Source organism: Condylura cristata, unplaced genomic scaffold, assembly GCF_000260355.1.
Source record: "Condylura cristata isolate star-nosed mole 26May11 unplaced genomic scaffold, ConCri1.0 scaffold00005, whole genome shotgun sequence".
Lineage (NCBI taxonomy): Eukaryota > Metazoa > Chordata > Mammalia > Eulipotyphla > Talpidae > Condylura > Condylura cristata.
The window spans coordinates 43,875,578-43,897,442 of record NW_004567106.1 but is presented as its reverse complement, the minus strand read 5'-3'; the positions used below and the strand labels follow the sequence as shown (position 1 = coordinate 43,897,442).

Genomic DNA, 21,865 nt, shown 5'->3' with positions numbered 1-21,865 from the left:
GACTGTCCTGTTAATCCCAGTGTACAGTATGTACAGTAGTTTTCTTCTTACATTTTACATTAAAAGGATAAATGTTTCATGCCCATTTGCAGTTCTGTTGAGTGCCATACCACTTCCACAGAAAGCTCTAGTTCTGGCACAGGGTGTTACAAAATGGTGTGCTTGGAGTGTTCTGCAAGAGCCTTTTTGAGGGTTTATGGATAGCAACATCCAAAAAATTATTTGACAACTTGCCTTGATTTTGGCATAGCATTAATATTTTAAATATTAATATTAGATTAATAGATTAATTAATTAACAATAATTTTATTACTAAACCAAGTAATTGTTAATCATTTAATATTTCAAAAGCATTAATATTTTAATAATAATGTTATAATTAATATTATAATAATCATTAACAATTATAATGATAGTGATGATTTTTGTGCTAATGAAGTCTGTGTTTGCACTGGTAGATGGCCAGAACTACTTTTTGCGTTAAACTTCACAAAACCAGTATTCAAGGGCCATGTTTCCTCCAACAGCTGGTAAGAATTAGGTGAGGTTGAGACATTCAGAGGAAAAATGCTCTGCATATGTCACCATAACAAAGTTATATTTAATCCTGGAGGTGATCATCCTTCTGTCAGGTGAATATGGGAAGTATTTTGATTTTCTTTACTTTTCTTCTTGTTTCTCTGCTTTGGGGGGGAAAAATGCCTTGTAAAAAGTAAGTGATATCCTTTATGTGCTAGTTGATGACTTTGATATAGTCTTTAATGTTAGCGAGCACAGTTTTTCTTTAAAAACCTTCATAATATAAAATTTCTGACATAAAATAGAGTGCATAGTAGAGTAATTAACTACAATTAGAGTGTAGACTGTCCTTGTTCCCATTGCAAGTTCTTTGTCTGTACATACTTGGCTTTATTTCTGGACTTTCTCCTACGTGTTTTTGTTCCGGTACCACACTGTTTTAATTGTAATGGCTTTGTAGTTTGGAAGTGATACCCATTCTCCTTTGTTTTCATCAATAGGCTTTGGTTATTATTGTTTTTTTGCGGTTCCATATGAATTTCGTCAGTATTTGTTCTATTTTTCTGAAAAATGTCATCGAGATTTTCATTGGAATAGCATTGAATCTGTAAATTGATTTTGGTAGGATGACCATTTGAATTATGTTTCAGTTAACCTTTAAAAGCTTATCTGTAAGCTTCCAGGGTTGAGCAAAATGTTCATGAAGAGTTTCAGGACTTTAAAATCTTGTGTGAATGATTTGAATTTATTTGTGTGATGGACTTTGGAGGGTCATAGTTTTGGAGGGCCAGTGCTAGAACCAGAAATTGTTTGCAAACACCAGATTTCTGAGATTTCATTATTACAGGTTGTGCCTAATGACATCTCATCTCGTGAGTATGCATTCTGAAAACTGCTTTTTTTTCTTTAAGGCTTATTTATTTGGGCAATACAAGAACTGGGGGTAGATGAGAGGGGTGGGGTGGTGGCTAGAGGAGACAGGAGCAGAACAGGTGGATTTAGTGGCTAATGGGAGCAGTAGATGAGACAGGAGCAGAACAGGTGGATTTAGTGGCTAATGGGAGCAGTAGATGAGATAGGAGAGGTTTGCTGTGCCATGTTGATCATCTCCCTGGCTGGAGATTGAACTCATGTTACAGCAGCAGGTGATTGCTTGATAACGCTTTGACTTTAACCCCTGTGCCACCAGGGAGGCCTTTAAAAAGCACTTCATGTATTAAAATTGATCCAGTTGTGCAGTGAAGTCATTGAAGGAGAAGATCAAATAGGTCTTCACTGTCTTTGGAGACTTTTATACAGTGTTTTATGTGATATGTAGTGTAGAAATTCAGGCAGGTGGACAGTTAAGACAAGGAAGTTCCTTATTTTTTTCTTCATAAATTTTAGTGAACTTCCAGTTGCTCATTTTCAGTATGGCTGATCATTGAGGAGAAGTGGCTAAGAGGGAGCACACAGTAGCATTAGTAACAGCCGTGGCCCCTTTCAACTCTAAAACACAGGAGAGTTCTTTAAACTCTCCAAGGTTTTAGTCACCTTGTTTATACTTGAGAATGACTGTTCCGTAAGGTTGTTACAAATGCACTTTAAATAATAGGTGGCACATACTGAGTACTTAGTAAATATTAGGTCTTTTGATTTGGTGAGAAATAGCAGAGGGCTACTTCTGGTATTATTGCAGGTATTGATGTTGCGTTTTATAACATAATGAAGGTCTTGCCAAGTGCCACAGTGATGCTGCTTTCAATAACTAGCAAACTCCTTAACTGTGTCTCAGATGTCTGCATGGTCTTTGAGGTGCTTGGCCACCATCTCCTCAAGTGGATCATCAAGTCCAACTACCAAGGCCTCCCAGTCCGTTGTGTGAAGAGTATCATTCGACAGGTGAGGCTTAGGAGGGCAACCTCTCCAACCCCCCCACCCCCCCATTACTGGCTATCCTTCCAACATGAATTGCTGCTTTCTTTAAAACACACATAAGCATACTTAATTCCTGTTTTTAAAAAAGTAGGTATATATTATTGTGCATAATATTTAAAGCTTGTTAAGTCAATTTTATATTTATTTAATGATTAATCATTTTCATAACAGAAATAATGTAACAGGTATACATTTCTTTTGTCATCTTAACCTTTTTTAAATATGTATGGTACAATGAGAAACTTTTTATTCAGTGTCATTACTATAAAATGCCCCACCTAGTTCCTAGAAAATATTTCAGTTTAAACAAATAACACTAGTTCTGAGAATCTTTGGATGGAGGAAAAACAAAAGGCAATTTAAGCACTATTTAAATTTAGAAGGGAATGTAATATTTATTAGATTTGTACTTTTCTGTTGCCTTCACACAAGAAAATCTTTGGCTAAGGTCAAATGTTGATGCACCAGCAGATAATTATATGAAGTATACATGCCTGGAAGATCATCTATAATTAGAAGTGTTTAACAGATTCTGTTTTCTTCATGGGTTATAGCAGTCTATATTTCACTTAATGCTTAACAGCCTAAGTTTGGAATGTTGTAGATAAAACTTATTCTTGATTATCATGCTCTGGGTTATTCTGCAGAACATAAAGTACATAAAAGAGGTTGCTTGGTTTGTTGGAGAAGATAACTTGGTGGTTTGACTAGACCTGCCAGAGTTTCCAGGCATGAAATACAGACCTTGGTTTAAGGACAGAATCAGAGAATAACTTATGTTTGAAGAATTGTGAATTCAAGAGATGAACTATGAAAGAAACTGCCTAACAATTGTAGTTAGTATGTGTTTGCATATATGCATATTGAATAGATTTGTTAAACCCACTTTAAAAATCTTTAAAGTTTAAATCTGTTTAATGGAATTGGAATTACTCACGGTTTATGACGTTCTTCACTTGTGCGCTCACGATTGCAAGACCGGTTCAATCTCAGGGTGCAAAACCAATAGCCTTTATTTGCTAGGGTAGATTAGGATAAAGGGAAGAGTTTCTTAGGCTACAGATGGCTCACTGTCCCCCTCCGGACAGTGTCCATGGTGTCATAACAGTTCAAAACTACAGTGACTTGTGAAGATGGCGTTGTCTTTCGGAAGGAACTCAGAAACTGGTGGCACACCTGTCAGCTACAGCCCAGGATCCAGCTAACCTGTGGCAGCTGGGGGAAGTCCACAGGTGGTGCTGAAGAGATGGCTTAGCAGTGTCTCTCCTGAAGTCCAAGTCGTCATCTTCTGAAACTCCTCCCAAACTGAGTTAAACCTTCTTGAATCAAGCCTTTCTCCCAAGTCTACTGAATCCTTCCCAAGCAGCTGCTCTACAACCCAAAAGAAGCTGAGTCATACCTTCCCACAATGAATAAAGCCTCTCTTTAGCTGCTGGAGCCGCTGGATTTTCTCCCTCAAGCTGAAACTCCCGCCTATCTTCCACCTTTCCAACCCAATTGGTCTATTTTCCATACCAGCAGCTGCTCTGAAGACTTAATTGATGTAGGTACAAGTCTGTACATAATTGGTGCCAGTGGGTGCTTGAAATTATTTGATCGTTTTCGAAACTAGTGTAGGTTTCAAAACCAGAGCCCAGGAAGTGTGTCTAATCTGCCCTGTGCCATTTTGCACCATTTTGCACGAGGACTGGGCAGGTGAGCTCTGCTGTATCTGAGTGGTGCTGGCCAGGTTCATACCTGAGCCCGGTGTTTCCAGTACTGCTGTGAGGTTTTTCCTGAAACCCAAACACAGCTATGCTGGGGTTGGCTGGGCAGCCACAGCTGCTGTGGCGTAGTCCAGGTTATTGCAGCATAGCTGGTGGCACCCAGAGAACCAGAAGCTGGGAGAACTACTCTTAAGAAATTATCCTAGATTTTGCTTTTGAAATAGTCTGTAGGTTTGTTTATTGCTGAATGTGTGTTCTTTTACCTTTAGTTTTCTGTACTGCCTGTGTTTTTAAAGGCTCAACCAAAATTTCACCTATGTCACAAGTGTTTTCCATAGGACTCAGAAGCATAATTTCTTTCCTTTTGGAATTACCGTGGCCTATATTTGGTTCTTTCCCAATGATTGTAGGTCTCTGATATAGGCTCCAGTGTATCGATCCCGGCACTATTGACAGGATATTGGATAATTCTTTGTTGTAGGGACTAGTCCTGTGTCTTGCAGCATGTTTAACAGCATCCCAGGCCTTTTCTCATTAGAAGCCTGTGTCAGCCACATACCCCTCAAAGGTGACAATTTAAGTTGTCTCTGAGCTGTATCAAAAGTTTCGGGGGTGTGAGGGTGGCAAAAATACACCGTTGTTGAGAACCACTGAAATGAGGAGTAAGTGCAGTGGGTACAGCCTTAACAGTAGACTTATTTTGGGGTCTGGTCAAGGTACTTAGCCTGTGGGAACCTGTTTCTGCATTTGTAAAAGTTATAATTTGTGATCTGATTGTGCAGATTAATACTGAAGGACTACTGATAAAACATCCCAGCATAGTGACTAGCACAAAGTAACTATCCTGTCTTCCCTATTGCATTGTGAGCATGTTGGAGATACATCATGTATTAAGTTCTGCATCTTTTTGTGGCTTCTTCCAGATTGTGTGTGTGTGTGTGTGTGTGTGTGTGTGTGTGTGTGTGTGTAGGGGCGGCGGGGGTGGGGAGGTCAAGAAATGTTTTTGATAGGTTGTTTTTCTTATATACAAAACAGAAATCTTTTCTTGTTTTTACTTTACAACATAGCTTACCTGGTTGGGATTTGATGACCTCATAGGTAAATGTTACCATTTGCTCAATTTCTCAAGTAACAGTTTTTTTTTTTTAAACTTTTTAAAGATTTCCTATTATTCTTAATCCTGCAGTCAGTCTTTAGCCATCCTTATTTAACTGTAGTAGACCTAGTGCTGGGTCAGAGTAGGGATAGTGGGTGGGTTCTGCCGACGGTGGCAGGACTCTACCGGCCCCATTGCTCCCTGACGTCAAGCATGGAGGCTTGCGGTTGTCTGTTCGCTTGCCATCTTTCTTTCTTTCTTTTTAAATCATCTTTATTGAGGTCTATTTTATGGCTGGCTTCTATTTCTAAAACTGAAAGAAAAAGGGTTCTTGTGTTGGCAGTATTTGTTTTTTTGAGATGCATTAAAGATGTACCGCAGGTGATGACTTCTTTAAATGCCCTTGCTGTTCTTTAAACGGAGCTTTGACTTTCTTATGTAATTGAAAGGGTAGCTGACATTTTACTTTTCCAAAGTGTAAGGTTTAATTCTATGCCCTTTACAGAAATCTTGTAAAGTAGTGGCTGCTTGCCATTAAATGAGGCTGGGTGAGGGCAGGACATGGGTTTTGTTTGGCAGTTTTGCTGCAATATAGGAAAAACATGTACTTACAGCTTTTAGCCTTGGATTTTAAAACTATTACTCCTGCTACTGTGATAGTCACATGCTCTTTCAGGAACTCTGTTCTTTAAATGCTTTATTTCTATTATATGTGGTCTAACCCTCATCAAAAGCTTATGAGGGTGTTACCTCTTCATTCTACAGAGGTGTTTCATAGACGATAAAATATTGTCCAGGTCTCATAGTTATTCTAATGGAGCCAAGATTTGAATACAGATATTGTAAATACAGACCATGTCCTCAACTGCAGGAAATTGTATTTCTACTTAGAAAAATTTCGGGCCATTTTCAGTAATGGCATTTCTTTGTGTGTGTGTGTGGGGGGATGTACGTTCATATCTGTGTGATAAATTGTTTTCTTTTACCTTAAAAATAGAGCCAGGCCCTCCCTGGTGGTGCAGCGGGTTAAAGCTCAGCAAGCCACTGCAGTTGGAGTTTGATCCCTGGCCTCTGGGGTGGTCCACATGGCTCAGCAGACCTCTATGTCTCACCCGCTGCTCGCCTCAGCAGTGTGCTTCATTAGTCTGCCTGTTCTGCTCCCCACTCTGTCTTGGGTGAATCCTCTCACGGCCCCTTCACCTCTGGCCTGTACCCCAGTTCTGTATCATAAATAAAGAAATCTTAAAAACAAAGAGCTAGCAGTTAAATTGTTTTTTAGTACAACCATTATTTAGGCTATTTGTAATCTGCAGCAGGTGCTGCTAATTAAAGACCATTATTTTTCCAAACCCACATTCTGTAGGGGGTAAATTCTGTGGGCATATCTGGAGCTGGACTTCACCTGGACAGATTAACCAACTTTTTATCATTGAATGATTTTGTCTTTACTAGTATTTACCATTATTTAACTTGGCCTAGTTATCAGTGAATTTGTGATTAGTCCAGTTTTATTCAATTTTAGACCAGAAGTCTCCAATATTTTTGTATTTTTGGATTTATTCAGTGTGGTTGTACAAATGGGTCTCTACTAACTTTGAATTGTCTTCCCCAAAATGTTGGGGCCTCAGCTCAGATTTGGTGAAGTCTCTCCTTTTCCAGGGAGTTGGCCTCTTTATCAAGTTACTACTACTTTCTAAATGCTGAGCATAGGTTCTTTGTTTCCTGCTGACTGTATTCAGAATTTTCACCTGTTACACATTATCTCATTAATCCAAACTAGTCAGATTTAGAAAGAACAAATAGAAGGATATTTTCGGACAAAACATATGAAGTCAGTATCCACTGAAACTTTTTTCTGGATGTGTTATCTAGTTCATGTCCTCATTTTTAAATAAGTATTCCCCTTGCTTCTCAGTTCGGTTTAACATCATGCTTGTAAGAACATGATGGCATTCACTTTTGTTTGTCTCAATAAGGAACCTGAGCTTTCCTAGTGGGAAGGTCTCTTGCCTTGAAGAGAGAGCCTCTGTGCCATTTCTTTCCATATTCACAACAAAATCCTATCTTGAAATGTTCGGCTTGCCCCTCTGCAGGTTCAGCTGGCTATCTGTTGAGGTTTCCCTAGGAGGAGTGGGGTGCTGTGTCATTCCCCAAAGGGGAAGCAACATATTGCAGTTATCCTCATCTGTGTCATTGTTCCGGGTGGGAAGAAGTCACTTTGTGACGAAGTCAGAAAACAATTTACAAAGTTGCTCTTTTTTTGTTTTGAATTTAGGGAGTTGAAGTGGGGAAGTTTTACCCTGAGTGGTGAACAGGACTGAGGAGATGACACCTTCAGGAGAAATATCTGCATTACTCTAAACTTACCCTTTCTTTATATCTACAAGTTTGTAGGAGTTATTTCTAGCAAGCTGTGGTGAAGAGGAGCAAGTTTATGTTGTTAACAGCCGTAATAGATGGTTTGTAACACAGTGCATTGGCATATAGAATGAAGCCTTAGCACCATCTTGACAAAACTTCCTATTTTCTGACTGAATTTGAGGTCAGGGAAGGAACTTGCTTAGAAACCTTAGTTTCTGAGCCAGAACCGGGGGCTTTGCTTTTATTTCTATACTGCTGATGACCTATAAATCTGATTTAATGAAGAAACCAACCCTCTGTTTTTAGAGTTGTGATGTGGCCCCTATTATGGTTAGATTAATCTCAGCTTTAATGGCCTCTGTAGATTCAGATGGCAACTGAAAGATCTCTGCAGCCTCTGCTGCCTCCTTTTGGTGAGGCTAAGTATGACTTTAGGCAAAAGACTGACTTGACAAGTGAATATAACAGAAAAGGAAATTAGCAAAGGCTCCTTTTAACTCTTTCCTACATTTTCAAGGAGAAATCTATTTTTGGGTGTGAAGTGTGATTCTTTTGTCTTTTTTTTTTTCAGTTTTAGCTATTCTGCATAAATATAGAACTATAGTTACTCTGCATAAGTGGTTATAAGATTATCCACAATTGTTTGATTCTGGATTTCAGGTGGTTTATTGCTTTAGGGAGAGGAAACACTTATTTTTGAAAATAGAATCACTCTTTTTAGCTTTCAGCTAAAAAAGTATTAAATAGTAGTCTAGAGTTTGCACATTAGGAAAAATGAGTCCTAGGTAAGTTGAATGTAGTGATGATAAACACTTTGTAACTGGTGAGTGCTTCATTGTCACAGGGTGCTCATATTATTGAATTTGTGACTGAATCATATTACTCTTACAGGTGTAGTTCCTCCCACAGTAAAATAACCTAGGAACTAAGAAAGGGCTAAGGTAGAAAAAGGTGGGGGCACCTTGTGCCTGAGAGTGGTGCTGAGTGATACTTTTAGAAATGTGCTGACTTTTTACTTTGAGTTAATGTTTGATAATTGAAAGAACTTTCAATTGGAATAATTTAAAATTCCTAAACAGATTTTTTCTTTGACCTCTCTGTAGACTGCAAATCGTCAGTGTGCCTGCTTTTAACTTCTTGTACTTCTCAGAATCTCATAATTGAAACATTCGTATATTTCAGTTTACCAAAAAAAAAAAAAATTTGTGAATGTCAGTAACACTCATTGGCTCATACAACTCAACAAAAACAGAGCAAACAATCCAGTCAAAAAATGGGCAGAAAAGCTAAAAGATACCTCTCCAAAGAGGAAATGCAAATGGCCAACAGATACATAAAAAAAATGTTCAACACCACTTATAATCAGGGAAATATAAATCAAAATCACAAAAAAATACCATTGAGAATGATACATATTAAAAATAACTGGCAACAACAAAGGCTGGAGAGGATGCTGGTGGGAGTACAAACTGGTCCAACCACTATGGAAAGCTGTGTGGCTATTTCTCAAACTACTAATAATGGAGCAACCATGTGACCCAGCAGTTCTCCTCCTAGGGATCTACCCAGAGGACACAAAAACATTAATTCAAAATGAAACCTGCACTCCTATGTTTATAGCAGTACAAATGCCCAAAAATAGATGACTGGATCAAGAAATATGGTGTGTGTATATGTGTGTGTGTATGAAAAAAAGTTCAACATTACTTTATACACACACACACACACACACACACACACACAGTGGAATACTATTCAATCCAAAATGGCAAACCCATGCCATTTGCAGCAACATGGATAGAGCTTGAAGGGATTGTACTCAATGAAATAAGTCAGAAGGAAAAAGAAAATTATAAGGTGGTCTCATTATAGGAGGAATATAGAGGAACCAAATAAGGGATCAGGAAAAAAAAAAGAGGACAAAACTAGTAGGCTATAAATCAAAGACATTCAGCAGAGGAGGGAGAGAGAGTAAAACGGGGAAGAGTACAAGAGATTAATTACGGTGATGGCACAGGGATGACTAGGTGGTAGAAATTTTACAGGAACTACACCTGAGAGAAAAAAATCTAATATTGTACCAATAATAATAATGTAAAAATATATTTAAATAAATATTTAATAGAAATCACAGGTTCATTGACCTAGAACCATTTTTTTAATTTAACACCTTTCTTACTATCAGTTCTTTGACATTTGAAACACAATATACACTAATAGCCTATTACTCCAGAACATTGAATATTAAATCTAAGGTTAGAAGTCAAAAGTTCCCTTCTTATCCTAGTCTTATCATTTTTACTTGAACTCAATAGGAATTCACTGGCATGTCATTGAATCACATTTGCTCTGCTCCGTGTTTATTATTATTATTATTATTTTTTGTTCATTTATTTTCTCCTCCCCTTGGCATGAGACATGAAGTCTATAAGCCACATGAAGGCAATGACTTTTGTTTATTGCTATACATCAAACTCCTAGAATAATGTGTGACCTGTTATAGGATCTCACTGATGCACATTCAATAAAATCATGTAAGAATAGTTAATAGAAAAATTTGTTTCAGTTAAAGTTAGGGATTTTCTTTGTTTTAAAAAGGCAGATCTTCCTGTTTGCATTTTCCTTCATGAATCATTGTCGTCTGCTAAGGTTGTTTGAAAGATACTTGGGTAGACTGAAGCATTGGCTTTTGCTAAGAACGTGATAGAGTTGAATGATTCTCTGTATCCGTATATTCTTTCCTATTTGACTTTTTGGGGACAAGACTCCAAAATGACTTAAAATATTTGATGTTAATTAAACATGAGTATTTGTTGAGTATGTAGTTTAACCATGGGAACATGATAGGTATTTGCAATGCAACTCGTGTTTATGGGAAGAACAGAAGGAATTCCTTTCTGATGGAAACAATTCCAGAGAAACTGATTTTACATGTAGGTAACTGTTACTTCATATTTGTTTTGTGTCTGCTTAATTTCTCTAGTTAATATAGTAAACACATTAAATTTTTTACTCTGTAATTACCTTTACTTCAATAGTACAGTGTTGTCTGAATACTGGAGATGGCTTTTCCTTTCCTCTAATTTTGGAAATGTATGCATATAGAGATGCAGATAAATGACATCCACATTTCACACCCATTAAGTGTTTAAAATAAGAAAGACAGGTTACAGATACCATGATAAAGAAGGCTATTATCCTTTACTGGTGTGGTAATATACAATGGAGTGGCTACTTTGGAAACAATTTAGTGTTACCCAGAGAATTGCCTTGTGACCCAGCAGTTGTATTCCAAGGTTTATAGTTGGGAAGTTAACACACATGTCCACACAAACAATTATACATGCTTTTTCTTTAAAGTTAGTCCCAAGGTAGAAAAAAGTCAAGTATCTAGGAATGAATGGTTAAACAAAAATTGTGTCCAGTGGACCATTTGGCAGTTGAAATAAATGAAGTTCTGACATGTGTTATATATATATGAATGAACCTTGAACTCATAATATTAGGCCAGTTTAAGGGAAAACAAACAAACAAACATATACATTGTATGATTCCCTTTATATAAAATATGCAGAATCATCAAATCTGTAGAGTAGAAAGTAGATTAGTGGTTGCATAAGCTTGTAGAAGTTGGGAGGACATGTGGAATTGACTGTTAATGGGAGTGGTGTTTTTTTGGGGGGGGTGATGAAAATGTACTGAATTAGTGATGATGGTTGCATTTCCTAAAAACCATTGAATTACATACAAAAAGGGTGAAATGTATTTTATGGAAATTACATCTCAGAATTTACTTAAAATGTGTAAGGTATGTAGATTTGCTTCCATGAATATAATTTATATCCAAAATGATATATACATTGACAGGTTGTGGGAAAGCTAGATTCCCCTGGGGGGGGGTCAAAATCGGAAGAGAGATTTACTAAGTATCCTTTGTATCTGTTGTCTTTCCTCCTCTATGATTATTAGAAAATTATTAGTAACAGGTTTTAAAATAACAAAGGTATTAAATAGCAAAGGCATTAAAAACTCATGGCTTATCTTGATTTTGCTACGACCAGGTCCTTCAGGGGTTAGATTATCTACACAGTAAGTGCAAGATTATTCATACTGACATAAAGCCGGAAAACATCTTGATGTGTGTGGATGATGCATATGTGAGGAGAATGGCAGCTGAGGCCACTGAGTGGCAGAAAGCAGGTGCTCCTCCTCCGTCAGGGTCTGCAGGTGAGAGCACTCAACCGGGTTTGTTTTAGTCTGTTTGGGGGCACTGACATTCAGGCATGTTACATGTTGAAGGCAAGTAAGTTAAGCATGTACATTGGGAGACCTTTTTCTTGAGAAAGAAGATGCCTCATCTAAATTTTGTAAGTTAATATCTGAATTGCTGGATTTTGTTGTCCCTTAAAAGGTCATTTAAGTTCTTAGCTGTTTCTTCACCTACATTTGAACATAATCATGTGTTGGGCATTTCTCTGCAGGAGAATGTATACCAGCAGGTTTCATGTAATTCATTCATGGTCATCAGAACTTTTCTCAGGTTGTTTTGTTGGAATGTTTCCTACTTTTCATTTAGTATCAGTCCAACTGCAGGATATGGAATTAGTTAAAAGGACCTAAGGGTGGCCCTCCCTGGTGGCACAGCGGGTTAATGCACAGCACTGTGAAGTTGGCCGCGGCCGCTTCAGTGAATTCGATCCCCGCCCCGGAGGTGACCCACATGTCGTGGCAGACCTCTCCTGTCTCCCCTGCTGCTCCCCTCAGCAGTGTACTTTGTCGATCTGCCTGTCTGTTCCCCACTCTGTGTCTGGTGAATCCTCTCACCACCCCTGCACCTGTGACCTGTACTTTGTATACTGTATGCATAAATAAGTAAACCTTTAAAAAAAAAAAAAGACCTAAGGGTAAAAACATGGCGACCATATAGCTTGAGTTTTGGCTTATATCATTTTATTTCTGGTTTTTACAGAGGGTAATGGTTACATTGAAGTGCTTTCACGCCTTCTTCATGTTCTCTGTGACTACTGTGCTAATAACCATACAAACTGAAGGGCTATAGTCCTTTAACTGACTGGGGCTCTTGGGGTATGTGCCGCCTCTTTACCTTCAGGGTGTTGTTTCATGAACCTTGCCTGGCAAGGTCTGTGTGTGATTTCACACTAGAGAATATTTGCTCTAGTATTTGATTTAGTTTAATTGTACAAAGTCACTGAATTGTTTTGAGACACAACTTCTTAAATGTTCACTTTATTTTGTGTAAAACATACTTTTCCCCCCTTAAACTCTGTATTATTTTTGAACTCTATTTTCTTGTGAGTTAGTGCCTCCAGATTGATTTTTTAACAACTCTCCTGTGCCTTTAAGAGATTTTTTTTGTGTGTGTGTGTTGAATAAACTTTAGATGACCATGATTAAGAAGCCCTGGTATTTAATGATTTGGGGAGTTGTAGTGCCGTTACATGACAGTGATTATCTTATAATTCAAGTTACCTATATAAATATGTATCTCTTCTTCTAAACATTCATTTTGTTTCATTTTGTTTTAGTGAGTACCGCTCCACAGCAAAAACCTGTAAGTAGTCATATATATTCACCTTCATGTCAGATGCAACTATTCATTTTTAAGCTTTTCAAACTATTTCTATTTCTGCAATATTTTTTCATTTAAGGTTTATTTGGGGAAATTGGATATGTGGATTTTTTTCTCTTTGCTGCATATGTTCTAATGTATAGCGATGTAAAAACAGATATATAAATGCTGTATATTATTAGCTGTATGACTTCATGTATAAGTAAGTTTGACGTTTGAAGAGTTGGAATGTTTGTAGCTGTCCCACATATGTTCTTTACCTTCATTTGCTTATGTGTCATGAAAGTGCTGTTGTGAGTTTGGTACGGTAGTTTGGTAAAGAATGAGGTAACAGAGGTTCAAATGGGGTTTGAAGTGTCAGTGGTCCTGAACCACTTTGTAGGAGTTGTTACTCTTCTAGGTTACCTTTTTCTCTGAGGCTGTCTTTTTTTTTTTTTTTTTAAATTAATCAGTAGTTAAATATGAAAAAATGTTGCCTATCTCACCACCTCAAATAAAATGAAACAAACTGCTTAGAATTAAATCCTGTCCTGATGTATCAAAGTGTGTCTTGGTTCTGGTAGAAGGTAGAATAGTTTAAATATCCTGAACTGATGGTTCACCTCCTTGCCTTACAGGAGCTCTGTGAACAAAATGCTTTTGAAAGGAAATGTACAAAAATTCTGAGTGCTGCCAGTAGCTCTTGGTTTTGAATGAAAACCTCTGTACAGTGGAGAGTTGTAATAGACAGGTGTACCTGCGCCTGCCAGGAACCCAGTCATTTATGGAGACTTGACTAGCTTGTTCCAATTACGGACTCTGAAAGACTGTAGTACTTTCCAAGTCAGATGGCCCAGATGGAGACAGACTGAAATTATGGCCTTTTTTTCTTTCCCCCTTTATTTCATGTGCTCCTTTCTTAGAGTTAATGTACTCTTGGCTGTTTATAACAGCCCGTTGTGTGAGATCTAAACACAAACAATGCTGTTGACCAACAACCAGTGAAATACACCTGTTCTGGCAGACAGTTGGTAAGACAGCAAAGAGAGCAAGAATATCGTCACTTTGTATACTTGTAGAATCAAAATAAACTTGCAAGAACTGCTTTTTGAAGAATATCTTAGCATATTTAGTCTTAGAGCTTAAATGAAAAAGTTTATTGAACATAGATGATAGTACTTTGATGGCAGGACCTGCTGGCATTTCCTTTACTTGATATTAGGTAGGGCTGGATTTATTATTTGGTTTTAACTGATAACCATAGCCATAAGGTGACTCCTATGTCCAAGCAAGTAATTTTATTTATAAAAATTTTAAAAATTAAAAAAAAAACAGTAGAATTTGTTGGTGTTTGCCATTTTATCAACATGTATACGACTTACTATGTGATGTTTCAAAAAGAAGTAAACTGACCTGTATGGCTTTTTTTTTTATTATTATTATTACTATATTATAGATAGGAAAAATATCAAAAAACAAAAAGAAAAAACTGAAAAAGAAACAGAAAAGGCAGGCTGAGTTATTGGAAAAGCGCCTGCAAGAGATAGAAGAATTGGAACGAGAAGCAGAAAGGAAAATAATAGAAGAAAACATCATATCAGCTGTACCTTCCAATGAGCAGGACGATGAATATCGCCCAGAGGTGAAACTGAAGACAGAAGGAATAGAGGAGGCGACTGAAGGAGAACCTGCTAATGACAATGGTCAGTGAATTCAGGGGACAGTGGTGCAGGGGGCGCAGGAGGTCATTACTACCAGGTCATTGTCACATAGTTGACTTTGTGATACTTCAAATATGCGGAAGAGTCTCTCTACTTCATCTATGCCAGAAATATATTAATATTTCAAAATAGTTGAAAATGAGAGGCACTATGATTCTATCCTGTTTCTAACTGTCCTTTGTTTTGTAATTATCTTTTTATTTAATAATTACACAAAAAACCTCTCTTGAAATTGTAATGCAGAGGTTAGAAATGGAAGCACAGGTCTGTTTACAAATAGTAATTTCCCTCCAAAACACTCTATAGAGTTTATTAATAAGGGGAAATATTTAATAAGGACAATTACTATTTAATAAGTGAAAAATAAGATTTGGAAAACCTAAGGATTGTATTCTGAGGATCAAGAGGTTTTTGCTCTATATAGTACCTTTAACAAACACCTCTCATTGGAGATTAGTAACTAATGCTACTGTAACAAAGTTCTAATTGTTAACCCATAAACTTTTCAAGGTGAAGTTGAGGATCAAGAAGAGAAAGAAGATGCCGAGAAAGAAAACATTGAGAAAGATGAAGATGATGTTGAGCAGGAACTTGAGAACATAGACCCTACATGGATAGAATCCCCCAAAACCAATGGTCACGTTGAGAATGGCCCATTCTTACTGGAACAGCAGCTGGATGATGACGATGATGATGAAGAAGATTGTCCAAATCCTGAGGAATATAACCTTGATGAGCCAAATGTGGAAAGTGATTACACATATAGTAGTTCCTATGAACAATTCAATGGTGAATTGCCAAATGGACGACATAAAATTCCTGAGTCACAGTTTCCAGAGTTCTCCACATCATTATTTCCTGGGCCCTTGGAACCTGTGGCCTGTGGCTCTGCACTTTCTGAGGGATCCCCACTTACTGAGCCTGAGGAAGGCAGCCCATCCCATGACAGAAGCAGGACGGTTTCAGCCTCCAGCACTGGGGATTTGCCAAAAAGTAAGTGTCTTTTTCATAAGGTTTTTTTCAGTGGCCCTAAAGTCATAATTTTTGATAACTGCTGTGGAGTGAATGTGCTGACAGTGGAAAAGTCGTGTGAATACACATTTACCATTTTCTTTTTCTAACTTTTGTACTTGTGGACAAGTAGTGTAATTTAAAGTATATTGTGTCCTACTACACTTCCTCTGTGCATGTCAGATACTATGTTTGAACCTTTCTCATCTTTGTATCTATGCAGTGACATCAGACATGCTAAAACCTAAATTTAGCAGCTAACATCTGTAGATTTCTGGAATTTATAATTTATATCCTTTTCTGTCTGATAGTGCTATATTTAGTTTTTTGTTTTGGTTGTTTGTATTTAAGAAAAAATGTTCCTGCTTTTGTCTAAGTTGAGTTTTTTTTTTTTTTTTTGATAGCTATAGGATCCTGCTATTGAATTTTTAAGGAAAGTTTCATGGATTTAAGCGTCATGATAACTTATTTCAAACCCTTATTTTGAGAGTGCATGCCACATGACATATTCTGACATACTAAGCGCCTTTAATAAGCAAAACTGGGTGCCCCCATTGGTTTTCATCCTGGTCCACAGTGAAAAGCTCAGAAACCTCCTCTGCTCCCTCTGCTGGTGAGAGTGTGCAACACATGGTGAGGAAAATGAGCCAGCCCTGCTAACAGCCTTAGAGTTCTGCAGCCCTTCCGTTCCACCACTTTACTCATCATCGATAACAAGTCGTCCTAAGGGTGTGGGATTTTACTTGGGTAGACACATTCTGTCCTGATTTACTTTTATCTTGACCAGGGGAAATGTGAAGATGTTTATTCACTTGGAATGTATTCACCTACATGTGTCTCTTCATTCACAGTATTACCATGCTACCACAACCTATCACTATAAGGGATTTCCCTACATCACACAACTCTCTAAAAGCATCTGGGTGTCCTACGATTTAATGTAATTCTGACACTCCTTGGAGATGGAGTCAGACCCCACAGATTAAGGACTTCCACGCTTCACCTAGCCCTGTGTCAATCATAGTTTCATCTTATCACCTGTACTTCCCCTGAACACCCCCTTCATTATCTAGGTCCTTTTTTTGCTTTGTTTTCTTCACAGCATACTAAACTACCTGATATGGCGTGTGAGTCATTTGTTTTATTTACTGCTAGTTTCCCCAACTGGTGCATGGTTTGCAAATTTAGGGTGTGGTTGAGGAACCTTGAATGTCTTGCTGGGACTGTTTTCAGTGCCAGGATTGTACCTGGTACATAGATAGGATTCTGTAAACACTTGGTGAGTGAAGGCATTAGCTTTTAGCATTAAATTCTGCTAATACCTTGGGCCTGATACTGAATTTCCTGTGGGTAGGAAGAATGTTCATGCCTTTGTAATTGAAGACATAGGGTAGTGCCTTGCAGAAAGTGGTGGGGCTATTTCCTCACTCTGAGATGCTGTTGGCTGCTGTCTTACTAGTTTCTAGGATAGCATCCTTGGAATGAATACGTGCCACTCAGAAACCAGTTTATCAGAAACGGTATGGACCCCCACCCATCTTTCCCCACTTTTTCATTCCCTCCTTGATAGAAGCAGCAAACATGAGAGCTGTGCTAGATTGCCACAATTATGACTTAATCAAAGATCATCTGATATGTGGGCAAAGCCATTCTGGTGTGATATACGAGCGTGTCCCTGTGTGTAAATGGGCCTTTGTGGCTCGTACAGTCAGGCCCAGGCATAGTTACGTATCACACTGAGCATGAAAGGTGGGAAATACAAGCGCTTTCTCCTTTGCCTCCTTTGTGCCCTTATGTAATTAAAAGCCAGAGATAAATTCCCCAGTGTAATTTTGCAGTGTGTTGTGATCTGGGTTAACTCAGACCTGACACGGGAGGATAGCAGCAATTCATCAAAGAGATTTTGTTTAGTGATCTAAGTGAGGGATGTTAAATACAAAGAGACTGCGTTGAAGATGTGTGAGGATATGGCTTTTGGAGTGTATTTCTTCTGGATTAGTTGAGTTACACATCACCTGAGAAATGTCTTTGGAGAATGTTGCCAGCAGTGGCACTGGGAGCGAGAGGCAGAGACAGTCTGCTTTCTCCGCTTGAGTTGTCGTGGATGCCTGCTTGCTCCCGGCAGCCGCAGCCTCCTTTACTGCTCTTCTCTCAGTTGCCCACACTCAGGTTCTGGTTGTTTCTTCACTAGCTCCCAGCGGGTGGTCAGGCTGCAGGCAGGGGGGCCTGGGTCTGGCCAGTGGCCGTCAGTGGTGCCGCTCTGGCTTTCCATGTTTGGTCTTTTTTTCTTTTTTCTCTTTATTGGTGGGATTGGGCTGTTCCCTTACTCCACCTCCTTTCCTGATCCTGAGCCCGAAGAGTGGCAGAATCACTCGCCAGTCTCATCCATTGCAGTTGCTGAAACTTAGATTTGAATCCAGTTTTGTGAACCTCAAATTCCACTTTCTAACCTTCTGGCTTTTCTTGATTAAATGGAGGGATTCAACTGTTTTTTGTGCTTCCCGTCTAGCATTTGACTTACTGATACGTTTTCTCCTGGAAAAACTCTTCTGAGCCCCATTTCCTCTTTGGTGTATAGTTTTCTTTTTTTTAACTGAGATAACATTAGTTTACTTCATGGTTGAGGGGCATAGTAGGCTCCTAGCTCCTCAGATGTGTGTCACTCCACCACACCAACCCACAAAGCACCCTGGTGTACTTATTCTTCTCTCTTCATGTGAGTGGGTATCTGTGCTGATTTCTTTCTCATAATTTCTGAGGCTTTATGTTTCTTCTCATTCTACCCTGGCCCTGTGAAGTTCAGTGGCGGGTTACATCCTTACAAAGAGGAAAGTGGCCACACGGTGCATAGCAAGAAGTGGGGTACACGAGCCTGGCCAATCTGGGCTGACCTGTGAGCTTGAAGAATAGGTCTTGAGGGGTAAAACTTGCCAGTGTTCTCTCCACCTCCTTTCACCTCTCCTGAGGGGCTCTGTGGGTGCTTCTGGTCCTGGCGCCTTGGCTGCCCACTGCCCTGCTGACAGCACGGCCCCCTTGCTGCCTGTGTGGGATGCCCGGAATAGGAGTCGCCCCAGCACTGATTTCCAAGGCACAGATTTATTCCAAAAGGAGAGGTAAAGTCAGCTTTGAGTGAACAAAAAAATGTTTCTATATTGAACAGGCTTTTCTGTATAGACTATAAATACCATTTCAGAATGACTTTAAAACCAAGTAAAAGGCCTGGTTGTATAGTTCATCCTTTGCAGAAACCCAGACTTCTAAGTTTTGATGTTGAAGGTACTGACTCATTGTGCCACTTAACAGTATACTTGATACTTTGGCCTTGTGCCTACTTTCGTGATCCTCTCATGGGTTCCCTAACCTGTCAGGTCGCTGTGCTCAGCCCAGGCAGAGGGAGCAGTGGGGATGTGTGGGTGTTGGGTGAGTCAGGTGCCACAGCAGAAGGGACTCAGCGTGCAGCACAGTGTTCCCTCTGCCTCTGTGTCCATGTTTCGTGCACCAGTGAGCTAGATGTGGTTGGGTAGGGAGTGGGGCCTGATAGAATGAGGAGCAACTGGAAAGATACAGCCAGGGAGCAGAGTAGGGCTGACCTAAGGGTGCAGAAACCAGGGAACAAAGGGGAGAGGGGGAGAGAAGGCAAGGCAGTGTCTGTGAGTCTCTTGGTAGCCCAGTTCTCTTATCTTTTCCAAAGATAAGAATTCTAAATTCTCTTGAGTTCAACTTACGGTACTCCAGGCCTCAAAAACCACCAGTTTTGTAGAAAAGGAGATTGTGTCCAGTAAACATGTGCATACATGCAGAACTCATCCCAGCACTAACTGTCCTGCTGTTCACTCATGCCAGCAAAAACCCGAGCGGCCGACTTGTTGGTGAATCCCCTGGATCCACTGAATGCAGATAAAATTAGAGTTAAAATTGCTGACCTGGGAAATGCTTGTTGGGTGGTAAGTAGAATTTTCCTTTTAAATTCATGTTGGTCTTGATCACATGTGAGAAGACATGTTTTTCATCCTTTGTTTCTCCACAGTAATGCCCTCTGTTCCCTTCCAGCATAAACACTTCACAGAAGACATCCAGACACGTCAATATAGATCCATAGAGGTTTTAATAGGAGCAGGTTACAGTACACCTGCTGACATTTGGAGTACAGCCTGTATGGTAAGAACGGCCTTTGCCATTTTCATCTGTTAAGGTCTCAGTCCCTCAGTGCTCATGATGGGAAGAGTCTCACCAGTGCGTGAGGTTTGACTGAGGTTTGTCTGTGTGAGATGGCTAGGGGAATGTTGCTGCCTTAGGTGTCTTCAAAAGAGGAAGAATTTTCTCAGGCATGTCCTGGGTATTCTTTTTTTGTTTTTGTTTGTTTGTTTGTTTTTTCCTCCCAGCTTTTAATTTGGTCTTATGAGAAATCATCTCATAGGCCCAAGAATCAGACCCTCAAATGGGGTGACAGAATGCCTTCAAGTGATTCCTTTTGGTTTCTGAGGTTGGTTGGCTACAGTTTCTCTTCACTCACACTGTGGAGATGAGAGGGAAGATAGAACTGAAAGATCCTTCTTAGTGGCCTCTGACAGACCTTAGCTGCTTACTTGAGAGGAAAGGAACATCAGTATTCACTCTCTCTTTATGGAGCAAATCTTGAGAATCTTCTGGCTGATTGTTGCCTCTGGCCATCCGTCACCAGCAGCTGCATGCCCCCCTTTGGGTACAGACTCTCTCCCCATAAACATGGTGATAATTCCCTCAGACCTTATCATGCGTGTGTCATACCTGTCTTTTGTGCAGCACGAGTATAGTTGTGACTGAACTCTCCTCCAGCCCAACCAGTGCAGCCTTCTCTCACTTATCCTACCTGTGAGTTGATGGGCATCAGTGGGTACACATCTATAATCCTCTGTTTCTCCGGTTCCTAACCAGTTCAGTGCCTTTCTCCTAGGAGGCGATTCATGCTTTTCTTATTTTCTATTTGTTTTCCTAAGTTCTCTGTTATTGATATAATAGGACTTTTATGTAGAGTTTGGCATCTGTCTTCTCACTGAAAACAATGCAGAAAAAATGTGTATACTCAAATACTAACAGTTCTTTCGAGTGTGCTTTATTGTGTATTCTCTTATGATAAAGAGCTGGTAGTGGCTAGAGAATATGAAAATAAGATGTTTTGCATCTTTAAAGTTAGCATGATCTGAGACGAGATTACAGCTATGGGTAAGTTTTAAAACTGAGCTTTTATTTATTTATTTATTTTGAGTATCAAAAGCTGAGTCCCCACCATGCCAGGTCTGGAACAGAATGGTTATGAGAGCTGATCTGCCTGTGATGATTCCTTTGAATTTAGAGAGAATCTGACTCACTCTGTGTGACTCCAGAGCAGGATGCGGTGGAGGAGGTGAGAGACAATGGGAGGCAGAGGCCAGGTCAGCAGAAAGGGGAGCTGCGGGGGAGAAATGTTCTGTTTCAGGATGTGGTGAGGTCGAGCCTTGCATGTCCCCAGTTATCAGTGCTGCCCTGGATTAGACTCTGGGAGTACTTTGAACTCTGAAATCCTGTGCTGCTAATTTTGGGGGTTATATTTCGGTGATATAACCAGAAAAATAGGACAAGATTGCAGATGTACTTGTCAGTATGATTTTCATACCAGGTCATCATTCACTGTTGTCTTCCATTAGAAATGGATTAGTTCTTCTACACAGTCTTTTGCCAGCTTCTGCCCTTGCTGTCTGTGAATGGGGGCGTAAACATCAATAACAGACTTCTATGGAAATGCATTCACTTCTGGACATGCTAGGTGTGGAGAAGAATAGTTAAAAGAATTAGTGAACTTTTGTTGAATTTTTTTCTAAAATTCAGAGGCTACTGTGCAGCAGGGACTTAGTTTGCACCCAGTCCCTCAGAAGCTAGAACCCAGCATATTCTCCTGTGGTGGTGTCTTCCTTCCTTCCTTCCTTCCTTCCTTCCTTCCTTCCTTCCT

At 39.3% G+C, this 21,865-nt stretch overlaps 1 protein-coding gene across 3 annotated transcripts in view; it reads left to right on the top strand.

Annotated features, from left to right (window-relative positions):
* The window catches only part of SRPK2 (SRSF protein kinase 2), a 106,488-nt gene that overhangs the window by 69,630 nt on the left and 14,993 nt on the right, over positions 1-21,865 (top strand). For all 3 annotated transcript variants that reach the window (XM_012720824.1, XM_012720825.1, XM_004676917.2), the window contains exons 6-12: positions 2,294-2,400; positions 11,661-11,826; positions 13,146-13,171; positions 14,625-14,871; positions 15,400-15,882; positions 19,744-19,844; positions 19,951-20,058. In XM_012720824.1, coding sequence (XP_012576278.1) covers positions 2,294-2,400; positions 11,661-11,826; positions 13,146-13,171; positions 14,625-14,871; positions 15,400-15,882; positions 19,744-19,844; positions 19,951-20,058 — 1,238 coding nt within the window. The remainder of the gene's footprint in view (positions 1-2,293; positions 2,401-11,660; positions 11,827-13,145; positions 13,172-14,624; positions 14,872-15,399; positions 15,883-19,743; positions 19,845-19,950; positions 20,059-21,865) is intronic.